At 39.1% G+C, this 24006-nt stretch overlaps 1 protein-coding gene across 5 annotated transcripts in view; it reads left to right on the forward strand.

Moving 5' to 3' along the window:
• Positions 1 to 1055: 1055 nt before the first annotated feature.
• IGF1 (insulin like growth factor 1) overlaps positions 1056 to 24006 on the forward strand; it is a 76696-nt gene continuing 53745 nt past the window's right edge. For 2 of the 5 annotated variants that reach the window (XM_027594209.2, XM_027594206.1), the window contains exons 1-2: positions 3650 to 3724; positions 6393 to 6549. In XM_027594209.2, the coding sequence (XP_027450010.1) occupies positions 3710 to 3724; positions 6393 to 6549 (172 nt within the window). In that variant the 5' untranslated portion in view covers positions 3650 to 3709. Of the gene's footprint in view, positions 1926 to 3649; positions 3725 to 6392; positions 6550 to 24006 lie in introns of those variants that run through there. The other 3 variants (XM_027594205.1, XM_027594208.2, XM_027594207.2) reach the window with 3 other exon arrangements.

The raw sequence follows: 24006 nt of genomic DNA on the forward strand, positions 1-24006 counted from the left end.
ATCCCTCATTCTGGATTTTCAAAAGAGTTTCACTTCCCGGTCTTTCTAGAGAATTTTTTATTCCCTTCCATTGTGCACCGTTCATATTTTTAAAAGAGTACATACCCACCATATGACAGTGACATTTTCCTCTCTGGCTCTGCCACTCTGCCCTTGCAGTGCCTTGACTGTGATGCGTGTGTTGGGCACATAGCAGACACTCACTAAATGATGCTGAATATAATGCACCATTGAAACAGCATAACTCCAGATTTTTAATTCTTCTTTTTGGAAGGTAAACATTGCCATAAGTTATTAACTACACAGAAGACTTGAACAAATCCAGCTCCCTTTCAAAACCAACCAGGTTTTCCTTTGAGGGCACTCACCTCTGCAAACAATTTTCTGGCTGCAGGACAACATAAAGGTCCAGACTAGGGTATCCAGCAGACCTCTGTTTTTAATTGTTGCGTCAGTCTCATCAAGTCCCCTGAGAATCACGAGAGAGAAATGCAAGGTCCAGGTTATTTCCACAACCCTGGGAAACCAAGCTTGGATAGACATCTAGGGAAAGTGTTATGTCTGATCTGGGCTTTTGCAACCTTATTTCATAATCCACTTTCTTATCTATTATCTCGCAAAACCAAAGAGCAATTGGTACAAACTGTATTGACAAAAGATCAGAACTTGATTCTCAATGGCAAAGGCAAGTATACATTATAAATAGCAAAACAGCTGGCTTGGACCATGTTGCCGGCCACTCATCCAGTTGAGGGATTTGAATGACATCATAACCCTTGAGAGGGTATTGCTAGCCAGCTGGTGTCATTTAGAATACACAAAAATTGGAAAAAGAAAACACACACGCACACACACACACACACACACACACACACACACACACATACAGGTTCAAGTTATGCAGAAAAACATGAACAATGGAAAAATAGTTTGCCCCTTAGGTGCCTTTCCCTGGGCAGGGGGGAGGAATGGGGGGGAGGTTGGTAATAGGAAGCCTAGTAGAGAAAGGAAGAAAAAGATTTTATTTTTTCAGTTGGCTTTATAGCTCAGCAAAGTCTTTGCCCTGTTGCGGGCAAAAAGCATGAGACGGTGTCCTAAAGGGAGCCAATAGCAATGCTGCCTGCCCCTTTTCTAGGTTCTAGGAAATGAGATCATTCCCCTTGCTTGGCAACTAGGACAAGGGGTCACCCCAGTGCTGTCTTCCAACCTACTTTACCCCAGTCATTTCAGGGTTAAAACTGTAGGGTTTGCTCGAGATTTTTTTTTTTCTTCATTTCTGTTTTTTTATTTTTGCATTTGCTCTGGAATAGAAAAATGCTCGCCCATCCTCCATTGTATGTTCCTTTAATACTGGTAAGGTGTATTAGCAGATGTGTGTGTCTCCATGACCAGCAGAAAGTTAATCAGAGAACAGATCCTTATTTTTTATGGCAGCATCAGTATATTAATGTCTGCTAACCCTGTCACTAACACACATTCTTTTAAGGGAAAAAAATGCTTCTGTGCTCTAGTTTTAAAATGCAAAGGTATGATGTTATTTGTCACCATGCCCAAAAAAGTCCTTACTCGATAACTTTGCCAGAAGAGGGAGAGAGAGAGAAGGCAAATGTTCCCCCAGCTGTTTCCTGTCTACAGTGTCTGTGTTTTGTAGATAAATGTGAGGATTTTCTCTAAATCCCTCTTCTGTTTGCTAAATCTCACTGTCACTGCTAAATTCAGAGCAGATAGAGCCTGCGCAATGGAATAAAGTCCTCAAAATTGAAATGTGACATTGCTCTCAACATCTCCCATCTCTCTGGATTTCTTTTTGCCTCATTATTCCTGCTAACCAATTCATTTCCAGACTTTGCACTTCAGAAGCAATGGGAAAAATCAGCAGTCTTCCAACCCAATTATTTAAGTGCTGCTTTTGTGATTTCTTGAAGGTAAATATTTCTTACTCTTTGAAGTCATTGGGGAAATTTCTTTAAATTGTGTACTGTTTGCTTCTGCCTAGAAATGTTATTCACTTTAGAATTTTCATTGTTTCGGAACTGGGAGTTATTTATAAATTGCTGAATATGCAATTCTGTGGGATCTGAAAAACTAGCTCCGGGAGATGGATGCCTTTGCACAGATATCTGTATGAGTAGAAACTATAGCAGGGTACTTATGCTAAATCCTCCACTTGTGCAGGGCTTCAGTGGTATCATTATAGAAGGTTCCTTTAAATCCTGTCTATGGTTAAGGGCTATAGAGCATGGATATGAACTTTTAGATTTTTTTTTTTGCAGGTGCAGATGTTTTATTTTTAAGACCATGTTTCTGTGTGTGCGTGTGTGTGTGTGTGTGTGTAACTCGTCAGGACTTTTTATTACGAGGCATGCCACATACGAAGAGTTACCTTTTAGGTGATATTAAAGCTTTTAAATATGATCTTTGGAGCTAAGGTCCCAGAACTCTCTGCACTTATGCCCAGAGAGTCAAAGTTAGAGCGAAGTTTAATTTGCTCTTCTGAAAAAGAACTTGACAACTCTTGCTGACCCTGCATATTCGTATAATTTAAACAAATGCATACTGTATGTATGAAAAGCGGAAACTTTCTAGCAACTGCATGTCCAAGTTTTCTCTTTGGAAGAGGACTTTCATGGGTGAAGTTTGGACTTGGGATTTCGTGTTGTAAAACTGATTTTATACTCAGTGTTGTAAAGTCTCTTTAGGTAAATTTGGCTGCCGCTGTTAATGCCAACTTCTCGTTTCCAATCACTGGCCCTAGTTCAAGTTTCCATTCTCAGCAAAATTATATCCTTCAAGACTTGTGTTTTTCCAATTTGCAAGCATTTTTAAGCCACTGTCACTGGCTCCTCAATGCAATTGCCTAAGAGCTCAATTCATAAAACTTCCCTGCCACTTAATACAGCATTCATTTGCTGCTTTCAAATACTCCACCACTAGGATTTTTCTTAGTCAAGTAAGTGGATTAGGAGTTAAGAGTACATCTTTGTCAGGCACCTGATTCTGCTACCTTCCAGGTGCCAAGACTGGCTACCTTGCTTTTAAAAGAAATGAAGTCTCTCTATATACTATATATATAGCATATATAATATACTATGTGGTCTGACAGCTAAGGTTTTTTTCTCTCTACTTAGATGATCATAAAAGGGGTTGTTGAGTGTTATCTCTGCATTAATTACAAGTTTGGAAAACTTTCTCCAAATGAACTTTTCAGAAATAGAGCTAGCAAAAGTTGTTACTTTTCCTTTGTACCTGGAGCAAGAAGTGGCTTCAGGGAGCTTTGTGGTCCTTCAAATGTAATTCAATAAGTAAAGGGGTCCTGCCTAGAGGCAGAACTCAAAAGCTGACTGTACTCTGAGTCTCAAGATATTTGTAAGTGTTTGAGTCAGAGGGAAGGGGGTAAGGCAGAGGACTGGAGCTTGGGGTCCCTGTTTAGAGCGGCTACAATAGGCACACAATGGAAATTGGTGCCTTGATGGCGGGGTGGGGGAGAGATGGACTCAAATCCCAGCTGTGCAATTTGTTCATTGTTTGATGGACAAAAGGCAGTTTACCCAGGCTAATGGCATACCTGCCTGGGTGTCCAAATGTAACTAGATGCTTTCACAAACCCCACCCACAAAGCAGCACATGTTTTTAAGTCCTCAGTTTTCTATTCACATCAGCCTCATAATACCCACCCTGACCTGCTGTAAAAGATCTGGAACAAACAAAAATGGTTACACCTACAGTGAGTATTTTCTTATGACTATTGCCCTCAAATTTTGCTGGGCATTTTCAATGTATCCCAGACATCTGGAATCAGTTGATATTCCATTTATTTAAGATAAAAAAGAAAGGTCTTTTAAATTTTGAATTTGTGAATGATTTTTGAGAAACAGTGCTCTGAATTCTTTTTCTTTCTTTTTTTCTCTTCTCTTTCTGGTTCTTCCTTCCTTTCTCTCTATATCTTTCCGTTCTCTCTCTTTGTTTCTTTTGTGTTTGGCAAAATAAAAGACCAAGAAAAGGACGGACATATGGGGCCACTTGTTTCAAACTTTTAACCCCTAAGCAAGTTTGTTATTGTTTTCTTTGGGGGGAACATAATGTGATAAAATTCTCTGGTTCCCTGTGGGTGTACTGGACTGTTCCCTGAACTAAGGGAAAATGCAGTGGAGGTTCTCTCTTGTCCTAGAACTGTAAGTGCTGATATTTATCTAACAACATAACTCCGCAAAAAAAGAAAAGGAAAATGAAAAAGCTATAAAAAATAAGTCTTATATTCTGAAATGCTAGTGATCTATATGTGAGAACTTATATGTTATGCCAGAAATAACTATTAAAAATATAGTTTTGACATCTCACGAAGTTCTCAATTCACTAAGGCTACGTCTCCCCATGGATTTTACGAGAACTAAAGAACGTCAAGCCATCTACAGTTGCAGGTGCTTCAGCATTACTATAAACTCAACAAAGAAGGGAGGGATGGAGAAATAAGATTGGTAGAATAGTGTGCATTCTAGACCTGGCCCATTGCCAGAGTGTGGGGTATGTTCTGTAAGATCAATTCACAGTTTGCTCTTTTGGAAAAGGCAATGAGGCCCAGACAGTTTGGAACTGTTGAGATTTCCACTGGAAATATTGAAGGGGAAAACCCCCACCAATTATTTTATGACTAAGAAAAATGTAGATTGGATGAGAACCTGTTTCCTGCAGTCCTGGTGGCTTTGGCTATGTGGAGGTGGAAGGTTTCTATACAGAGGTCCTATTGAGAAAATGGAAGAAGTGTTCAGTTGAGCTTTCACCTCCTCCTCTATTTTATGTCCATTATTTATGATGATTTGCAAATAGAGGGCACTTTTCATCTTAAACTGTTTTATAAGCATTAACTGAGTATTTACGTTGTGTTAACGAGAGGCAGGGGTTTAAGGTGTTTTTTTTTTTTTTTCCCAGTTTCTGAGCTGAAGGTCTGGCCACAAAAATGGAAATCTTAATTAAAATGATGGAGGAAAATCTGCCGCTGATGTAGAGAGCCATTAAGTTGAGAGTTTATGGAGGGCAAGGAAGGCAAATGACTGAGTCTGTTTCTCCAAAAGGGATGGGGTTGAATGGGTCTACCACTACTGTGAGGTTCAGAAAAGCATTTTTTTATAATGATCGTTTCCAGCATAACTCCATGACCCTTTTGATAAGGTCCCTCACTTACATCCTGCCAGTGACTCCTCCAAGGCCACTGAAAGTAAATACATCCGAGAGAGGTAAAGCTACTCACCTTGGGAGGCTTCCTGGAAGAAACCACATCTTCGTGCCACAATAGCTGTATGGAAAAGTTAGTGATCACCTTAGCATTGTTCCTACTACTTTGAGAGAGGATAGAGCCCTGAGCCCCAGAAATCCTGCTTTTAACCAGGCTGTCATTTGGCTATCACCGGGGGTCCCTCAGTATATTCTGCTATAAAATGGATACAGAGACACATTAAGTCCCTCCAAGACATGAAGTCAGAATTCCTGTGGCAGAAAAAACAAAAACAAAAACAAAAAAACTTGAGCCCAATGCCCTGTTCATGGAAGGCAATATCTCCACACATATGATTTGATACTGCACTTGACCTAGAGGACTTTAGAATACAGAAGATGTAGGGTCTACTTAGCATGAGCCAATTTCATTCCTAAATCCTATTTTTCCTGTTTCTGTTTTTTTTTTTTTTTTTTTCACTTCCACTTGTGGTTGTGTTAACTGCTGCTATTCCCCCAGGTAAGAAGTTTCTCTGTCTCTCTGTCTTCCTCTCTGTCTCTGTTTCTCTCTTTTTCTCTCTCATTAAGTGAAAAAAAACAAAAACAAAAACAAAAACCCTGTAATGACATATAGTATTTTCACAAATCCATTTTTATCCACAGTAAATTATCTTTAATCAGTAGCTGGGGAATGATGTTAACTTAATATTCTGGCCCATAATGAACGCATAGGCCATCTGTGGATGGCCAATCTTTAGAGAATTTAAATTAATAAAATGTATTTGATTCCAAATCTGGACTGAGCATAGTTTAACCTTTGACAATTCAAAAGGTTTACCAGGATCTCTGAGTGGTGTGGGACTCTACTGCAATCATAGCAGTTTTCATTTACATAGTAAATGTTTCTAGATATTTTATCTCATTGAATTGCAATAGGAGTCTGCAAAGAAGGGGTTCAGAGAAGTCCACAGTGGCAAGGGGATTAAACACAGGTTGTTTGATGCCAAGACATGCTCAGTCCCCACCACCCTGCGGTCCGTCATGCACTCTGTTGCACTTCTGTGCAGGGTAGTTCTGACTAATAGCAGTAATGTAATGCTAGGAGTGATGCACCTTTGCCTCACCGCCACTGCCCTTGCAAGGACCAAGGAGGAAACATGACCATCCTTCTATTTTTTTGGCAGGTAAAGATGCACATCATGTCCTCCTCCCATCTCTTCTACCTGGCCCTGTGCTTGCTCACCTTCACCAGCTCCGCCACAGCTGGACCGGAGACGCTCTGTGGGGCTGAGTTGGTGGACGCTCTTCAGTTCGTGTGTGGAGACAGGGGTTTTTATTTCAGTAAGTAGCCCTCCCTCTCACTGCTCTGTGGATTTACAACCACAGGGAGTGTGTGAATAACTGAATGACTGCCCGTGGCTGGCAGCCTTCCTCAGCCTCTGAGATTCCTTACCTTAAAGTAAGCCTAGTGTTTCAGCGGGGCTGTGGCAGGTTTTGCAGATTTAGGATGGAATTTTCCTCCTTAGCAGTTTGTCTTTTAACTACTTCCTGCTGAGCTTTCCCAAAATTATTGTGCTCTACCCTCGCTATTCCTTTCCTTTCAGTGAAAGGAAGGGACAGAATGACCCTGGGGAATTGAGGTTTTTGTTTTTGAGATCTGTGGGTGCTCATATAAACATATGGAAACACGGAGGCCTGTTTTTAGTGGTAGGTAATTTGGAGTAAAATAGTAAGGTGGACTGGAAAGAAGAATTAAGGGGGCACATCCCAGATGTCTCCGCGCAATGTGAAATCACCAGGGACAGAAGGTGAACTTTGCTCAAAGGCACATTTATAAAATCACAGGCATTCTCTAAATGCAAACTGAAATGTCATATTAATTTGTCCTCTATGAAAATTGACCTTGATGTTTTGTTATAGCCTTCCTTTGACTTAGCTTTTCTCTGGGACTCTCCAGTGATATCTCCATCTGGAAAAGGGTTTCTGACAAGTGTGGGGTTACTTATCCCATAAGTAGGTCTCAGGTGATTAAAAAGCTGACAGTCAATAAAAAATAGACAGCCCAGTCAATGTTTGCAAATAATAAACACAAACATAAGTCAATGTTGCCTGGGGGAACTGAGCACTTACAGAATCTACCTCAGAGACATCTATCTCATTGTATATTATAGGACAGTGAAAGATTTAAAGCCAATTGCTCATTCTATATAATTATTTGGAATTTTAGAGAGTTCCAGGAAACTGATGTTCAGGTCCTCAGTGAGCATGAATCATTCTTAGAGGTTCATTATCACTCGAGTGTAGACAGCTTACCTCAGTTGCCCACTAAGCTTTGAATAGCTCCTCTGATGACTCACACACTTCAGGTCTCTCTCATCTTCCTCCCAGGGAAGGTGGTGTGTGCCTGTGCATGCGTGCGTGCATGCGTGTGTGTGTGTGTGTGTGTGTGTGTGTGTGTGTGTGTGAGAGAGAGAGAGAGAGAGAGAGAGAGAGAGAGTAGGGGGAGGGGCCTGAATATAGCAGTCTGGGATGAGTCAGAGAGATGGCAAGGGAGAGGCTGATGGGGGACTGATGATTTGTATTCATCATAGATTTGGCAACAAATAGTCTTTAAACAACTAGTGACAGAGAATGAGAAGTGCTTTTTACTACTTGAATGGGCAAACACCCCTCTCTGTTTCCAGCTAATGCTTCAATAGGATGAATTCATTTATTTTTCTGGCAATAAAGCAATTCTATCCAGGTCTCTGTTGTAGGGCAGATGAATAAGTTCATTGGGTGGGTACTTTTCAAACAGCAGACTTGTTTTAATTTTGAAATATACAGTGAAAGGCAAATGTGCTACATCAACATCACCCAATGATGGGTTGTCATTATTCTTTACTTTGCTGCTACTGATCCACATATAAAAAAATGAATAAGTAATTCTCACATATTATGCCCAAGAGGATTTTTTTTTGCCTTGATAATCCATTTGTGCAGTTTCCTTTGATCCAAGGATCAAGGTAATTGCCAAGCCCACAATTGTCTTCCGTTATGTGCCAGAATGAATTGTCTTGTTCAACTTGACGTGCTCCAGGATTTCCATGCACAGTGCAAGGAAACTGGATCATTCTGTGCTTATGATGTTTGCATTAGATAATGAAAAATGGGAATGTAAATAATGATTTGGTCTCAAGTAACCATATAATACTGATATATGAGCACACAGACGGTTAAGAGTATTGGACAACTATGATGGAAACCAATTTCAAGGCACCAAAAAGGTTCTCTTATTGAAATCACCTAACCAGGATCTACCCTCTCAATGAGCTCCTTGATGCCAAAGACTATGTTTATTTTCCGTTGAATCCCAGTATCTAGCTCAATGCCTGGCTGATATAGAAAAGGCTCTATTTGATCATTGAACTGACAAGCTTGAATTAAATTGAACCCAGTTGAATGGAATGGAATTACATATTTGGGATCTTAGTCTTCAGAAGCATAAAGAATTAGGTTTGTCAATTACTTTGGATAATTCATATCTCCTATTTACCCAGCTATTGGATAAAATTGTTTTTCTTTTATTCAACTGAATACGACTGTGAGGCTGACTAGAGGCTGCATTTTGGTTGTCATCCTTAAGCTACACTGATGGTCTGTTTTGTGTCTGCGCCAATTATTTTAACAGGCATTAACTGTTGTCAACAAATTGTATTGAGTTTCCTTTTTGTCCCTTGAGATTTAGTGTGTGTGAAGTTAGCTCTAAGCATTTACACGTCTTTGAGATACTTTTTTAGAGGAAAGCAGTCTTCCTCACCTCTATCCCTTGTCAGTTGACCCTTTTCATTCTTTTTACCCTTACTTTCAAAGTTTTATTGCAGCTGTGCCTTTTATTTTAAGCTGCTTCAAATCCATTTTGAAAGTACAGTTTTGTTGTTGTTTTCTTTTTTTAATAGTGGAAAGCAGTTTCTGATCTTCGTTTGAAATTCAAACATCTAAAAGAAAATTGCCTCCATATTTATCTTTTTTGTCAGGTCGAAATGTTTAACAAGGAGAGTTTTCTTAACCTATTAGACACAGAACAGTTCTGAATAAAAAAAAAAAATAATGTTTACTTTGTATAGACTGACCCAGTGTGTGAATGAGCTCATATTTCTCTATAAGCACAAGTTCTACTACAACACAGTGGAAGCAACCTTCTAGATTATCTGTTTTGTGAACAATTTTTCCAGCATAAGTGGAACAGTTCCTCTATAATTAATGCAGCTTCCCCAGACATTTCATGAAATGAAAGTTCCAATGAAGAGCTAATTACTAATTCTTCCCTATGCGTCATAGTAAGAGAAGGTATCAGCCAGTCTTATGCTCTCACAGTCCTGTGAGGAAAATGGTGGCGTAATGAAGTGGTACATTGGGAAAGAGCTCGCTATTATCTCGCCAGATTGATGGAGCCCTTATAGAGGAGGGCTTGTTATAACCTCATTTTGCATGAAGCATAGCAAGAGGAAAAGAGCTTCAAGTGAAAAAGAAGAAGTTAAGCTTGCCATAGATATAATTTTTTAACAGTCATGGTGATTAACCATTTTAACATGTACTTTAAGGGCTTGTGGAATTTCTCTCTTTGGAGATACTTAAAAATTTGAAAGACAACCAACCATCTTGGATGGTTTCAATTAAGAGCAACCAAAAGAAAGCAAGTTTCTGGGGTCCTTTTTAGTTTTAAGAGTCTATAAACAGTCCCTTAAATAAACTGTATATGCTTTACCTCAGCGGTCTGGGAAAAAGAAGAAGTAAATCAAATAGAAAAGAAAGTTGGATACCCTTTCAGCTATTCCAGATTTATAGCTTTTGTAAAACACACTTCCAATTCATAGTTATTAAGAACAGGTCTGAATAAACTAAGGGCATTCTTCATGCATTAAAACATACTGCTTTATGGAGTTTAAGCGAAACTTTGCAATGAATTTCATTGTTATTGATTGCAACAAACTTCCTAGATCTAGGTATTATTATTAACTCAGGTTTCTTTCATTTGAAATATAGTGCTCAGAAAACTGCTCCCAGACCTGTCACTCATTAGCTGTATGACTTTGGCAGGCATTTAAACTTCCTGGGTCAAAATGTCCTTGTCCATAAAACAAGGGGATTTTGTTAAAGTAAATGACTTCTTATAACTTTAACAGACTCATAGTCCAGGTTATAATGAACAAGGATTTGGTGTTATTCAAGAAAGGAGAACCTTAGATTTAAGCAGTGACCAAAGAACATTTAGTGTCCTTTATCTTCCCTAAAGAGTTTCTGTTTGCCCCAAAGATAGAAGATTCCACCTACGTAAAGAAAGAGTAGCTAGCTTCTTTGTTTCGTTTTGTTTTGTTTTGTTTTGTTTTGTTTTGTTTTGTTTTGTTTTAATCTGGGTTTCAACCCCTCAGGAGTGGAATAGAAGCTCAGACATGACCAAATACACGAAAGTCATCTGGCCAAAGGAGCACATGCAAGCAGATTGCCATGTTTCTTTGCGAGGAAGGACCAGCTGACAGTTCTCATCTTTACATTTTCTCACTCTCTTGGTTGTGAGAACAAGTGAGTAGGTCAGTTTTTAGTTGTCCTTTATCAAGTCAGATGGGACAAATAAGAATCTATAGGCTTCTAAACCTTGACCAACCGCCTTTTGCCAGCCTATTGATACTGCCTTTCCAATTAAAGAAGGGAGTGTATAGTTCAGGGCATTCAAAGATATACACCATTAGCAGTGCTTTGAGTGGGGCTGGGTTTGAGCTACACCATTTGTATTCCACGGCTTGGTACCCCTTAGACTGCCAGCCATGCATTTGTATGACAGCTGGTCAAAGTTAAGGGTACAGTCTCTGGCTGTGGAAAAGCTTTCTCTTTGAAATTAATTGGCACATGTGGGGTTTTACCTTATGGCCCTGGGCTCATTAGTACCACTAAGCTAATAGGCCACAGATATTCTTAAAGAAAAGTAATGTGTTTTTATATTGATGCTAAATGCTTGCATCCCCGAGGACCAGTCTATGCAAACAAAGGACCACTTAAAAAGTGATAGCTTCTGTAGAGAAATTAGAAAATAATTTGCATTTTTCTAACATTTTAATATTCTTTAAGACCATCTCCCTGATGGAGAATTATAAGAAGCAGAAGAGTGAAGGGTTCAAGACCAAGAGCATGGTCTCTATTGCCAAGAATTCAGAGTTTGAATTCTAGCTTACTTGGTAGGTAGCCTTGAGCAAATTACTTAACCTCTTTGTTCCCCAATTTCCTCATCTGTAAAATGGGGCCTACCTCATAAAACTGGTGTAAGGATTAAATGAGTTCATGTATTAGAACATATTAACTTAGAATACTGCCTGGCACATAGTAAGCACCATACACATGTTAGCAATACTTATTTACGCTCTTGTGGGGTCAGTTGCAGAGTATATTGCAAAGGTTGAGGTATCTGAACAGCCCAACTAGTTATACACTCATTTTCTCTCCTTAAGGGCAGCTGATAAAACCTATTATTAGTAGTAGTAGGTATATAACAATATCAGTAGCAAGAAGAATTCTTGTGTTTGACTAGTATATTTACTTGTTCAAAATCCACTTGCATCAGCTTTCTCACTTTGGTTTTATCCCATGGAAGGCAAGAATTATTGCTTCACTGGACAAATGAGAAACATGAGACACTGAGATTTTGTGCCTTACCTCACTGGACAGATATAGAACCAAAGTTAGGGTCTCTTGTCTCCAAGAAGCATGTTCATTTTGGCCATTTACATTGTTTAGTGACCCAAAACGTTATGGCATAGAGAGATGCTTCTAAAAATCCCAGTCCTCTTCTGAGACAGAGTAACCCAGTTGATTCTGAACACTTCTTTGAAAGGAAGCATGAGGGAGATATTCATGTGATCACCCTACATTTTATCTTCCAGAAAAATTTAGGAAATACTAACTGAATATCTTCAGGGTGCACAAGAAAAGTCTTTGATTAGGGGCTGCTGTTGTTCAAGAGACTGGACCCCACTCAGATTGAACACTGCAGTTCGCCTGTGAACACCAGGATATGCAGTATGATCCGGGGGAAATCTTCTGGACAACTTCAAGTTTTCTTCCTTCTCTGCCAGCAAACTTCAAGTGCCTCGTGTCTTGCAGCTATGAGTTCTGTTGGCTTTTCTCAAAGACCAACTGAAGAAGGGCTGTTTATTTGGACCGGGAATTTTTCTCTGGGTGTATTGGGAGAGAGGCGATAAAGGAGAGGGGATCACAAGGTGCCATAATCCAGATAAGGTGCCAGGCAGGAAGAGGCTTCTCCAGCTTGGCCGTGGAAGAAGTTATGAGAGCAGCCAGCGGTTTGGATGTAAGGCTTCCCCCTGTGCAGGTATCACTCAAGCAGTTGTTTGACACTATTGGTTTTGGATGTCTCTTATCTTAAGTGGCTGGTAAGTTAGGCATTTTGGATCCAGAAGAGAGTTTTGGCATTCTTCAATTCCCTGGGCCACCATATGCCTTTTCCAGACATCATGTACCATGCCAGCCTTCCTCAGGGCCTCCGTTAAGAGCCAACCTCATCCTTCTACCAGCCTTCCTTCCCATTTCACAGCCTATAACAAAGAATCAGACACTGAAAACAGGTACAAGATCTCTCTCAAGCAGATTTCTCATTGTTCTCAATAATGGGCTATAAAGCCTTTGCTGTTTTATGTAGCCAGATCTCTTTGACAACCATGGTGGCAAAAAATCGTTCTTGCACTGAGCTGCTGCCCTGGCAGAGTTCCATCCTACACCTCCCTGTGAAACATCAGCAAGCTCTTACATCACAAAGAATTACTTTTGGTTGCCTGGAAAGTTCAAATCATCAGGTCTTATTAGCTGTTAGACTAAGAAGATGACAACACAGCATTTTGTTTGTCTTTATCTATATGCGAGATCATGTTTAAAACAGCAAAGAGCTGTTATTTGACATGCAGTTCCTTAACTGCAGTAAGTTGTATGCCTATTTAATGCATTGTTTAGTCTTGCATTGGCTAAAGCCACTTAAAGAAGCACTTGGCAAGCTCTGGCTTTTCATTCTTGGCATAGCTGCCCCTCTTACTTTTTCACTGAACCTTAAATACCAAGAAAAACCCTTCACTTACTTTGTATCTGGCATATTGCTTTATGCAATTGGCCAGAACTTTTCCACATGGCCCTCTGCATTTGTCCTAAGGTAATTAATGGCTTTGCAATATTTGATCAGCAGCAGCACGGACACAAAGAGAAATTGTGCAACCAGTAGAGACCACACAGTCTTTTAAATTAAAACCTTTTGCATTTAATGCTCAGGCATACTACAGGATAGGATTTCCATGCCAAAAAAAAAAAAAAAAAAGAGTCATGCTGAAGCCCTTGGAAAGACACCCAAGAACCTGATTATTGATTAAGTATATATCTCTCTAATATCTCCTTCTTAAAAATACCTGATTATTCAAAGGAAGTAAAATTAAAGACTGCTATAAGTTTGGAAACCCTTGAAAAATAGTCAAACATCAAGAATGAAACTCATAGAGAGGTGATGTGTCCAAGGTCACACTGCTATTTAGTGGCAGAAATACAAAAAGACACTGTGGATTCTCTTTTCTGATTCCAATGCAGTGTTTGGCCTCTGGCAGCAATGAACCATGCCTATGTCAAAGTTACCTGGTAAATTAAAATGGCCTGGGAGAGGGCTCCAATCAAGCTCACCCAAGTGAATATAGATCTTGGTGGCTCTCTCATTCCAATAAACTCACCTGAAACTTAAGTTTAACACTTTCCCTTGCTATAGAAATTTGCACGGACTAAAGTAATTCCTTGCCTGTTTCTTATACATTACACAAAAACTTTAGATGTGCTTTAGGCATTCCAAGTCCACTTAAGGTCATAATTTAGACTATTATTGTATATTGTATTATTCTGACTCTTTGGTCACTCTCTCCAATGTCAACTTGGGTAGAGCTGCTTTGGAATGACTTAGCAAAGCTGTGCTCCTGGAAAATCTGAAACAGTCTGACGAGTTGTTGGATCAGCTTTTTTTCTGGAGATTTCTCTGACGGCCCCAGGCCAAAAGAAATTTACACCTGATTTTTTTGCAGACTTCCAAGCAAATACTCTATGAATCTCTTCAGATTTTCTTCTTTCATCTGTGGTCTTTATGAGGTATTAAAAGGCTATTGGAGGGGTCTTCTTAACTTCGAAATCTGGTTAGTCATAGAGTCAATTCTGTGAATATTGCTGGGAAGATGGTACTACCTCTGTGCCATTTACCCTGGTGAAAGTGCTCTTTCATCAGAGGCAAGTGATTAAGAAAGTCTGCACTGAGCCAACCTACATGCAGCCAATAACTCCTGATTATCTATGAAACTGGGGAAAGGAGCACCAAGAGTTAGAATTCTGGATTAAACTGATTTGAGGACACTATAGATTTTGGCCTCCTTACTTCTCCTTCCTCACTGCCCCAGCCCCAGACCCTTTGTGAGACCAAGTGGCATGTTTTTAAATCCTACTGCATTCTTATACTCCCCACTCACCTCCCCCAGCAGTGTCACTGGCAACAGTTTCTCAACCTCAGCACTATTGACATTTTGGGCCATATAATTTTTTATTGGGGGAGGGGGCTCTTCTGTGCATTGTGAATGTTTAGCACCATACTAGCCTACTACCCTCTGGATGCTGGTATCCTTCCTCCAAGTCATGACAATCAAAAGCATCTCAACATTACCTGATGCCCCCAGGGTGGGGGTGTGGAATCACCCCTAGTTGAGAACTACTGGACTAGAGGTCTCTAGAAGAGAAGCGACTAGAGGGATGGGAAAGCCATGAGTGAAAGAAACAGAGAAACTAATTATCAGTCACTGGTTAATCAGGAGTCTATGTTCCATTGCCCAGAGTAAACAATGAGAAGATTCACTGTGGTTTTAAAAACTTTTTTCTGAAAATATAAAGCTCTTCCTATAGGCTATCTAGGTATTTGTAGGCACCACCTTTTGTGTTATAGCTATGGAACTCATTTATTTTAGTAACAACAGTAAAGGAAGGTAGAAATGGTGTAGAGCAAAACTTTGTGCTTAGAAATATGATTATGACCACTTGGAGCAAATGAAAAAGAAGCCCGTTATCTATGACCTCAGTATTTATGGCCTTTTCCTTCTTAGTCATATAATAAATAGCTGTCAATGTCACACAAGTGAAAAGGCCTGGCTCAGATATGGTGGTCACAATTTTTCTCTTGCCTTCTGTGTCTTTCCTATCTAAATATCATCAGAAGCATTTTATTGCCCAGAAACAACCCCAGCAGAAAACAGAAAGATCAATGAAGTATTACATCGGAAACCAGAAGTTCCACATTTGAGCCTCACCCAGTTCCCCTTCTTAATAGCACTTCTCCCCCTTGGCGCAGTTAGTTAATATCCTTGGGTCTTACATTCTCCTCATTAGTAAAGTGGGAATTAAAATATTACACCTTGTTTTGAGGCCCAACTATAGAAGGTTTTGAAAACCTAAGGGGCCATCTAAATATGTTACTGTTAATTGATTGAGTTGAATGCTTTGCCTTGTCTCTCTAATGATCACCACAAATTATTTCAGTGGTTTGACTTCAGTTATTAATGGCATTGACCCATTAGTTCAATTGTTCTGCAGTAATTATAATTTAGAAAAGTTAATTTGGCAGTGTATCATCTCAATCTTATTTATTAGAAAGAAAAGTATATTGATATCTTCTATTAACATATCGCTTTGCATTTAGACGGCCCAAGAGTTAACTAATGGATTTTCAGAATGTTCACCCAGTATTACCGTTCATGTCCTCATTGCAGGAAGTAGAAAAAAGACAGAGCCTATCACTTTACCACACTAACTTTGCTTAAAGAGTCTGTCTCCTCAAGGTGGTTAGGTAGTCACTGAGGTTTCACATGGAAGCAAAAGATTTCCATTCTCCCAAATCAGCAATTGGTGATTTCTGCTCAGCCTCAAACTACAGTGTTCAGCAGAAGGAATGTACTCACTAATCAGAAAAGTATCTCTGTACTCTCAGGTTGCCCAGCGTAACTGCTTCCTTATCTCAGCCTGACTTAGGAGAATTGAATTTTTTTTTTTTGTTTCGGCATGGCTTTGATGAAATCAAAATTGTGAGTTTTATCAACATATGGTCTAGTGACCATGTGGCATGTAGTTCTTCTATCCCAGAGGCTTCACATCAAACAGCTCTCAGAGACACAATATTTGACTTAGCAAAGACACTTTTGAACCTCACAATCAAATACTGGTCACTGCTGCCATGAATTTTCATTCTATTTTGAGCTCTTTCAGAAAAATAAAGTTTTAAGGTTTTTTTTTTTTTTTTTCTGTCCTCCACAACATTCGGTGTTGGGCACTTAGTTAACCTGCTTGACTTGATGTTGACAGAGTCATTCCAATAGTTATTTCCTTCTACTAGTCCCCAGAATATACCTCCATAGCTTTCCATTTGCTACTGCCACCATTAAGGATCTGAGATTTAAGGTATAGAATAAAAAAGCCTATTTGAGATATCATTTCTTGGGACCCCTTCACTATTGCCCCAGTAAAAATTTCTCCTAGCTCAATAGTAAGCTAATTCTAGTCAACAGAGAATTTTTAAGGTCTACCAAAAAGAGCCTTCACAAAGAGGTTCCATCTGTGGAAGTGGCTTTGTACACAGAACCTCCACTCAGTTCCTCTCAATTTCATCTGAGATATTCATACTAAAAGGAGGGATGATGGTAGTCAAGGGAAGGCACATAACAAATGGTAGATCCCTGACAAATAAGCCCCCAAGGTAGGTATAACAGCTGGAGATTCAGCCCTCAGAGAATAGGTAATTTTTATCTGTCACAGTATAACTGTAGAATTGGAGATCTAGAAAGAATTGTATAGAGCAATCTGGTGCAGTGCACTCACTTCCCAGATGAAGGAAGCGAGATCCAGAAAATAACATAATAGGCATGAGGTCACAAAGCACACCGGTGGGAAAGCCAGAACTGCAATTCAGTCACCTCACTTAATCTAGGGCTCTTTGCACAGGAGGACACTTTAAACTTAACCTTGATAAAGTCACATAAAGGTAGCACTAGCAACTCAGAACTGCTATGTCAGTCACTTCTGGTGTAATGTATTAGAATAGTGTTTGAAAATCTGAGCCCTTAACCAGTCAGGAAACTTTTTTTTTCCAACTTCTATCACCCATTGGATAACATCAAGTCTCTTTACTCCAAATCTGATCAACCTGACTGTAGGACTATGGATCTTCATAGATTGTAGTAGTTTGATGAATTAGAGGTTTAAAAGAAAATAGTAAAGAGCTAATTTCTTTTTAGAGATGCCTTCAATTCAAGTCATGTCTGCTGGTTGCCTAGTTTATGCATTTTGTATTGCTTGTTAACTCAGAAGCCATTCCCAAAACAAAATGTATTGTCGAGGCATTATTTCTGTCTCTACACATTCCTGACTTGCTAGTCTTCCATGAAGGTCTTCCATGAAGAAGCTTAAATTTTCCTACGTATTTTGAGTTTTATGTTTCTTTCCATTAAAGTTTCCAGCCGTTCATAGACATATTTAGTTTGGCAGAAGGTAGTGGTGACTCATGGAATGAAGAAATTTGAAAGCAAAGCTACTGAAAATGGATCTAATTTCTTCTTGGGGTAATTTGGGAGCGAGCGATTGATAATTTGTCTAATTTTTCCTGGTTTCATCAGCTGCCATACTGCCAAATATTTGTTCCATATGGATGCTTTGTTATTACTGAAACATATAACAAATTTCAGCTGCAACTATATCTAATATGGTCAAAGGGTAAGACTATTGTTGGCTCATTTTCTCATTGTTTTTGGCTGAACACCCTCAATCAATGGTTATTGAGTGAAAAAACAGGATCATATTGAATCCATTTTCAGCATGTTTCTTCCTATGGATCCAACCATTTCACTGTGAGTTTGTCAAGCACAGCAAATGTTCCTTATTAAAGGGATGATTATGTTTTCGGCATAGACACGACTGCCAGTTAATTGCATTCACCTTATAATTCCACTCTCTCAATTTGGTGTAGAGATGTTTTTGGCTTTCCAAAGATCCTTCTTTTCTGCTTATTCTTGCCTCCCACTATAGAACAGATATTTGGGGATAGATTCTGAGAAGATCAATGACATACTCATAAAATAAGCATCATTTCAGGCTTACCTTTAAGATAGACAGTCTGTGGGCCCTGAGTCATTTGAATCATAAGACTTACAAAAGATATTAGTGCCACAAATCTGGCTGGCATTTCTGTAGATTACTAGTGCTTTGCATGCAATTATGGAAATCTCCCTTACCAGAGAAGCCAGACAAGGGTTCAGTAACATTGCATGAAAACACTATGCTGTGTAAGCTAAAGACACAGAAGGATTTATTTCTGGCTGGTTCTGAAGTAGGCACTGATCACTTATTGTCTTAAAGTCATCCATCAGGTAATTGATTTCAGTCAATATAAATGATTTCAATATCCTCTCCCAACAAAAAAACAATGGCAATAATAAAGAACAGAGAAGTCTCCTAGAAGAAACCAGATGTTACTGAAGACCATGGAAAGTGGCAAGAAGTAGTCTCTTGTTTCTGAAAGGAAAATCTGGTTTGATTAACAAATGTTCTAAGGGTCACACATGATAGCTTGTTGGAAATGCAAAATCAAGGGCTCTACTCCAGACTAATTAAAACAAAATCTGCATTTTAAACCAAATACCCAGAGGATTCGTATGCACATAAGGATTTGAGGAGCCCTAGTCTAGGGAATCACAGGGAATAACAGGTACATGTTGATTGGTGACTCATCTGTTAAGAAAGAAAACACAAGCTAGTCAGAGTTGAACTTCCACTGAAGATTTGAAAAGTGTTGTTGGGGCCAAACATGCTTGTGATCATTAACAATATATATGTTGATTCAACCATATCAAGTCCCCAATTCCTTCACGTTGGTAGAACCTTTCCTCAGAGGAAGTATAGAACTGCTCCAAGGATAACCCCAAGGCCTGACCTTCTATGAACTGGAAATTGGAACTCCTAATTGCTGTGGCTGCAATTTCCAAACCCATCACTGGGGCCAGGAACTGAGATCCAGTCCTTAAGATCTTGCCAGCTTCTTTTTCAATAGTTACATTTTATAAGAACAGCCAAGCAAGAGTCCTTAAAAAAAATATTTCTAATTGCATTGAGTGGACAAATGTGTGTTTTACTCATATCAAATTGCTTCCTTTGTCATGCTTAGCCAGGTTCTAATATTATTTCTTATGACTCTGAGTTGATTAGTTCCATTAGGTTTGCTATTGGAATTTAAAAGAAATGGTTTTGATCTAAGAAAATTGGGTTTCTGTCTCCTATTGGAAGATGAAGGGTAAACTTTAAAACTGCTTTTCAAAGAGGCAGCTGGATCCCCAGTTGAAAGCCTTCACTAGACCCTTTCTGGAATTCGGCAAGTTCCCCAGCCTGAACCCATTTATGAAAATCTAGATTGCTAAAGGACGTGCTTGTTCAGAAGGACCTCATCCCACAGGAAGGCAGGTAAAAGTGAAAGAGGGCCAGTTTATAACTTCTTTTCTTTGAATGACACTAGAAAAAAGAGAGAGGGCTTTGAATGAGGGACTTTTGAGTATCTTGGATTTACTCAGAGGTTTACCACTACATAACTTCGTAAATTTGGTGAATAGTCCTATGAGTCTCAAAACCTGTTTCCATTGAAACAATAATAATAAGTTGAACCATGACATTCCACTTCTGAAATGGGGTCACTATGATTTCTTTTCACAGTTCTCCAGAGGGAAAAAAATAAGTCATAGATATAGTTTTCACATTTTTTATATACATTTTCCTTAAACTTTAAGTATCTGTCACCTCTTGATTATATTCAATTCAATTGGTGGTATTTGACTTAGCTCACAATTATATATTTAATTTATTTAGACTTAATCCATAGCATTTTAATGCAACATCCCTAACTCCTTGGCACTCTACCCACTGAAAGAATATTGACAAGATACTCTCTAAGACCTTTTCCAAAACTAACATTTACTGTTGTTTCATGGAAATCTTTAAAATCCTTTAAGAAATCCAACTGGTGGGGCACCTGGGTGGCTCAGTCTTTAAGCGTCTGCCTTTGGCTCAGGTCATGATCCCAGGGTCCTGGGATCGAGCCCCGCATCAGGCTCCCTGCTCCGCGGGAAGCCTGCTTCTCCCTCTCCCACTTCCCCTGCTTGCGTTCCCTCTCTCGCCGTGTCTCTCTGTCAAATAAATAAATAAAATCTTTAAAAAGAAAAAAGAAATCCAACTGGATATAGAGCTACTGTTGTTCCTTTATTAGAATTCTTCTTTCATTACTTTTACTCAGAGCTTTAGTAAAATGTATAGAAGTAAAATTACAGCACTAACCTATTTAATTATAGCATTGACTGGGCACCTGTTCTGTGCTAAGCACTACCCAAGAGAGGATGAAGCCATGCCTTCAAAGAGATTCCTCACTCGTATGTGAGGACCCATTAAATATCAGTCATGAACCCCAAGCTTGGATCAGATAGAAATGTTCCTCCCCTATATTATTCCAACCTACACCATTCATTGAGTGTCCTCTGGTTAGCAAAACACTAATGATGAAGGGAATGAGTAAAGATATTAACTACCCTCATGGAGTTACTTTAGAGCAGATGTCACAAAATGGTGCCCTATTCCCACCCCACCTGAATCTAGCCCACAAACATGTTTTGTTTGCACCAGCAAATATACTTTTTACATTTTGGAATTATAAAAAACAAGAGATTTTAAATTAAAAAAAAAACAAGGATTAACAGCTTCTCTTGAAAAGTTAGGTGATCTAGCATTACTGGCCAGTATTCCTGAGTAGCAGCTATTGGCTAGAGCTTTAGGGGCAGGATATATGCCCCTCCAGCTCACCACAGTGCCTTACAGGCTTGCTTTATTCATATATATACCCATCATGCCTCCACATACATGGACCTGTGCCACCCCTTCCCCAGATATGCAAGATCTCTTTGGATATTAACCATTCACCTTTCTTCTTTATTCAACACAACATTCATTTATTGCTTTTTCATTATCACCCATGCATTAGACTAGTCACTGCTGATTCCACAAAACTTTTCTTTAAGGTGTTTCATTGTTCTCTTCAAATATAGCAAGGGTATAGCTCAGGTAAAATTTAAAAAACAATCAAATCTTCCTGGTGAAGGAAGAGCCCAAATCTGAAAAACTGAACATTCAATAATTTAGAGATCATCAAAGGGATATTTCTTCAAGAGTAAGTGGAGCTTTTGGCTAGTGATCTTATAAAGCAGGAAAGACCAAGTTCCCAGCCAATGCAATGGACAAGTTACACAATCACTCCAAGTGTTTAGGACAATGGAGACCATCAAACCCAACTCTTCAGACAAAGTGAGTTGTAGCATTGTAGTTTGTTTTGCACCAAGATCCAGAACAGCTGTTACCAATTCACTGGAAGATTACACATGTGTCCTTCCTTCCATTCCCATCACTATTTAGGTCCTCCTCATCACTCACCAAAACTATTGCAACAGCCTCCTCAATGATCACTCTGTGTCCAATATTGCTTGACACCAGCCATCCCACCCATGAAATTAATCTTTCTAAAGCACAGTTCTAATCACTTTATTCTTTTTCTAAACAACTTCAGTAACCATCCATGGCTAAGTAAATTGAATCCAAACTCCACAATTTGACAGTAAGGCATTTTATATAAGAGCTCTATCTAACTTTTCAACTGTATTCCCTAACATTTCCCTACAGCAAAGCTCACAAACTGGCAGTCTGTAAATTGTATCTAATCTTCAGAAACATTTTGTTTGGCAAATGCAAAACTTTGAATTATCTGTCAATATAAATGACTCTTCTACATTAGCACCAAAATCTTCACCACTTTCTATTGCATTACTATGGCCCACTCACACCTTTACATGATTTGCTTGGCTCTTATAGGCATTTGAGTTTATAAATACTCCCTACATATTCCAACATCTGACCTAGATGATTTCCTACCACATATAATATTTTCCTAGGCTTTTCTCCTGTTCTTCTTTCAAATGTCACCTCCTCTGAAAAACCTTCTACCAGATTTCAACTCTCTTTCCTCTAAATAACAATACTATTACTCTTATTACACTTATAACCTATTCTATATTGTGTTTTTTGGTGAGTGTTCATGCTTTATACCATCTGGTTGGCTATAAGCTCCTCAAAGTTGAGGGCTGTCTTATTAATCTTCTGTAAAATCCCACACACTCCCTTGAACACAACATGGTCAATGTCTTCATGGAATTAATTAAGCTATCTATTTTTCTTTGCCTTCCAGGCCTAGATCAGTAGTGTGTGCCCATAAGAAGGTAGTAACTCATTTGAAATGCAGACATGGCTGCGTCGGAATGCCCCCATGGACTTTTAAGCATTTTCAAGTAGGGAGTGAGAAATGCTGTATCTAAAGGAAACTACTGAGGGAATTTAGGTAAACAGAACATGATCCTTTTTGTTGGAAGCTGGCTGTGGTCTTACGATTAAATCCCTATTGCATGTCTCACAAGGAGCATCAGCAAACCCATTAGTATGCTTAACTTCCTTAGAATTACAGGAGTCAGTCTATTCCGGGAGGGGGGTGGGGGGCTGAAACAGTGAGTTGAGCCAGCACCAGGTAGAGCACAAATACCCTTGAAAAAAAATGAAACAGAAAGAATTTTGCACACTGCATTCAAAGGTATCAATTTCCAGAGTTACTGAATACCCAGAAAGGCACTCTCATTCCTGTTTGCCCTGGCAGAAGGAAGAGCCTGTCAACAAGTTGCAGGGTTATGGAGTCAGAACTTAGTGGCTCCAGAAATGGATCCAACTTAACGGATTTTGATCAGAATGACAGGTGGTAAAATATGAACTAAAAGGAAGACAGTCACTCTTCTAAAATATAATTCAATTAAGTAATGCTTTATGGACTAATAGGTATCCAGGATAGTGCTAAAAATTAAGAGAAAGTTAAAACAAGAATGCAAGTAGAGACAACTAATATATTAACAAGCACACACCATGTTCTCCATATATAACATAAAAGCCTGCCTTAAGTTACCTTCAGTCTGGTTAAGAATGCAAACTTTACCCATGTGTAGGAATTATCATCAAGGTAAACTGACAGCATTAAAATAAATAATAAAATATAAAAATGGCATTCTTTTTTTCTATTCCTCCTGGACATGGCAGATGTCAAAACATAAGTTTACTAAATTTCCAAATGAATACTGAGAATTTTCATTCTTCTCTCTATATATAGTCTTGTGAGGTTTTCCATTGATGTTTAAAAGGAAGGTGGAATTTGTCACCTTCACGTACATTCTGTCTGCTTGAGTCCTTAACTAGGTAGAGGTATGGATGTGCTTTGTTGCTTGAGAGAGGCAAGAAATACTGGGTGAACAAGCTGCTTTGACTTTGAGTTGATGGGAAGTACAGGAAAAAATCCCTCCCTTTGTGAAGTTGCCAGGCCAGTCTTTCCAACTCAAGTTCAGTGATGTATCCAAATCCTACCTGGAGTCATGAGGTTCCCCTTCAATGAGATTCTCTGTATTTCCCAGCCAGACAGGATCTGACACAGAGAGCATGGGCATTATTGACTCCTTTTCTTTCAGCACAAGGATTCCTCAAAACAGATATTTTTCCAAATTAAACAGAAATATAACTGTGGGTATCTGTGTATATTTGAATAATATTTTAGGTTAGGTATCAAAGGGGGCTCAGATTAGGAGGTGAGGA

The sequence above is a fragment of the Zalophus californianus genome, chromosome 9 (assembly GCF_009762305.2).
Source record: "Zalophus californianus isolate mZalCal1 chromosome 9, mZalCal1.pri.v2, whole genome shotgun sequence".
Taxonomy (NCBI): domain Eukaryota; kingdom Metazoa; phylum Chordata; class Mammalia; order Carnivora; family Otariidae; genus Zalophus; species Zalophus californianus.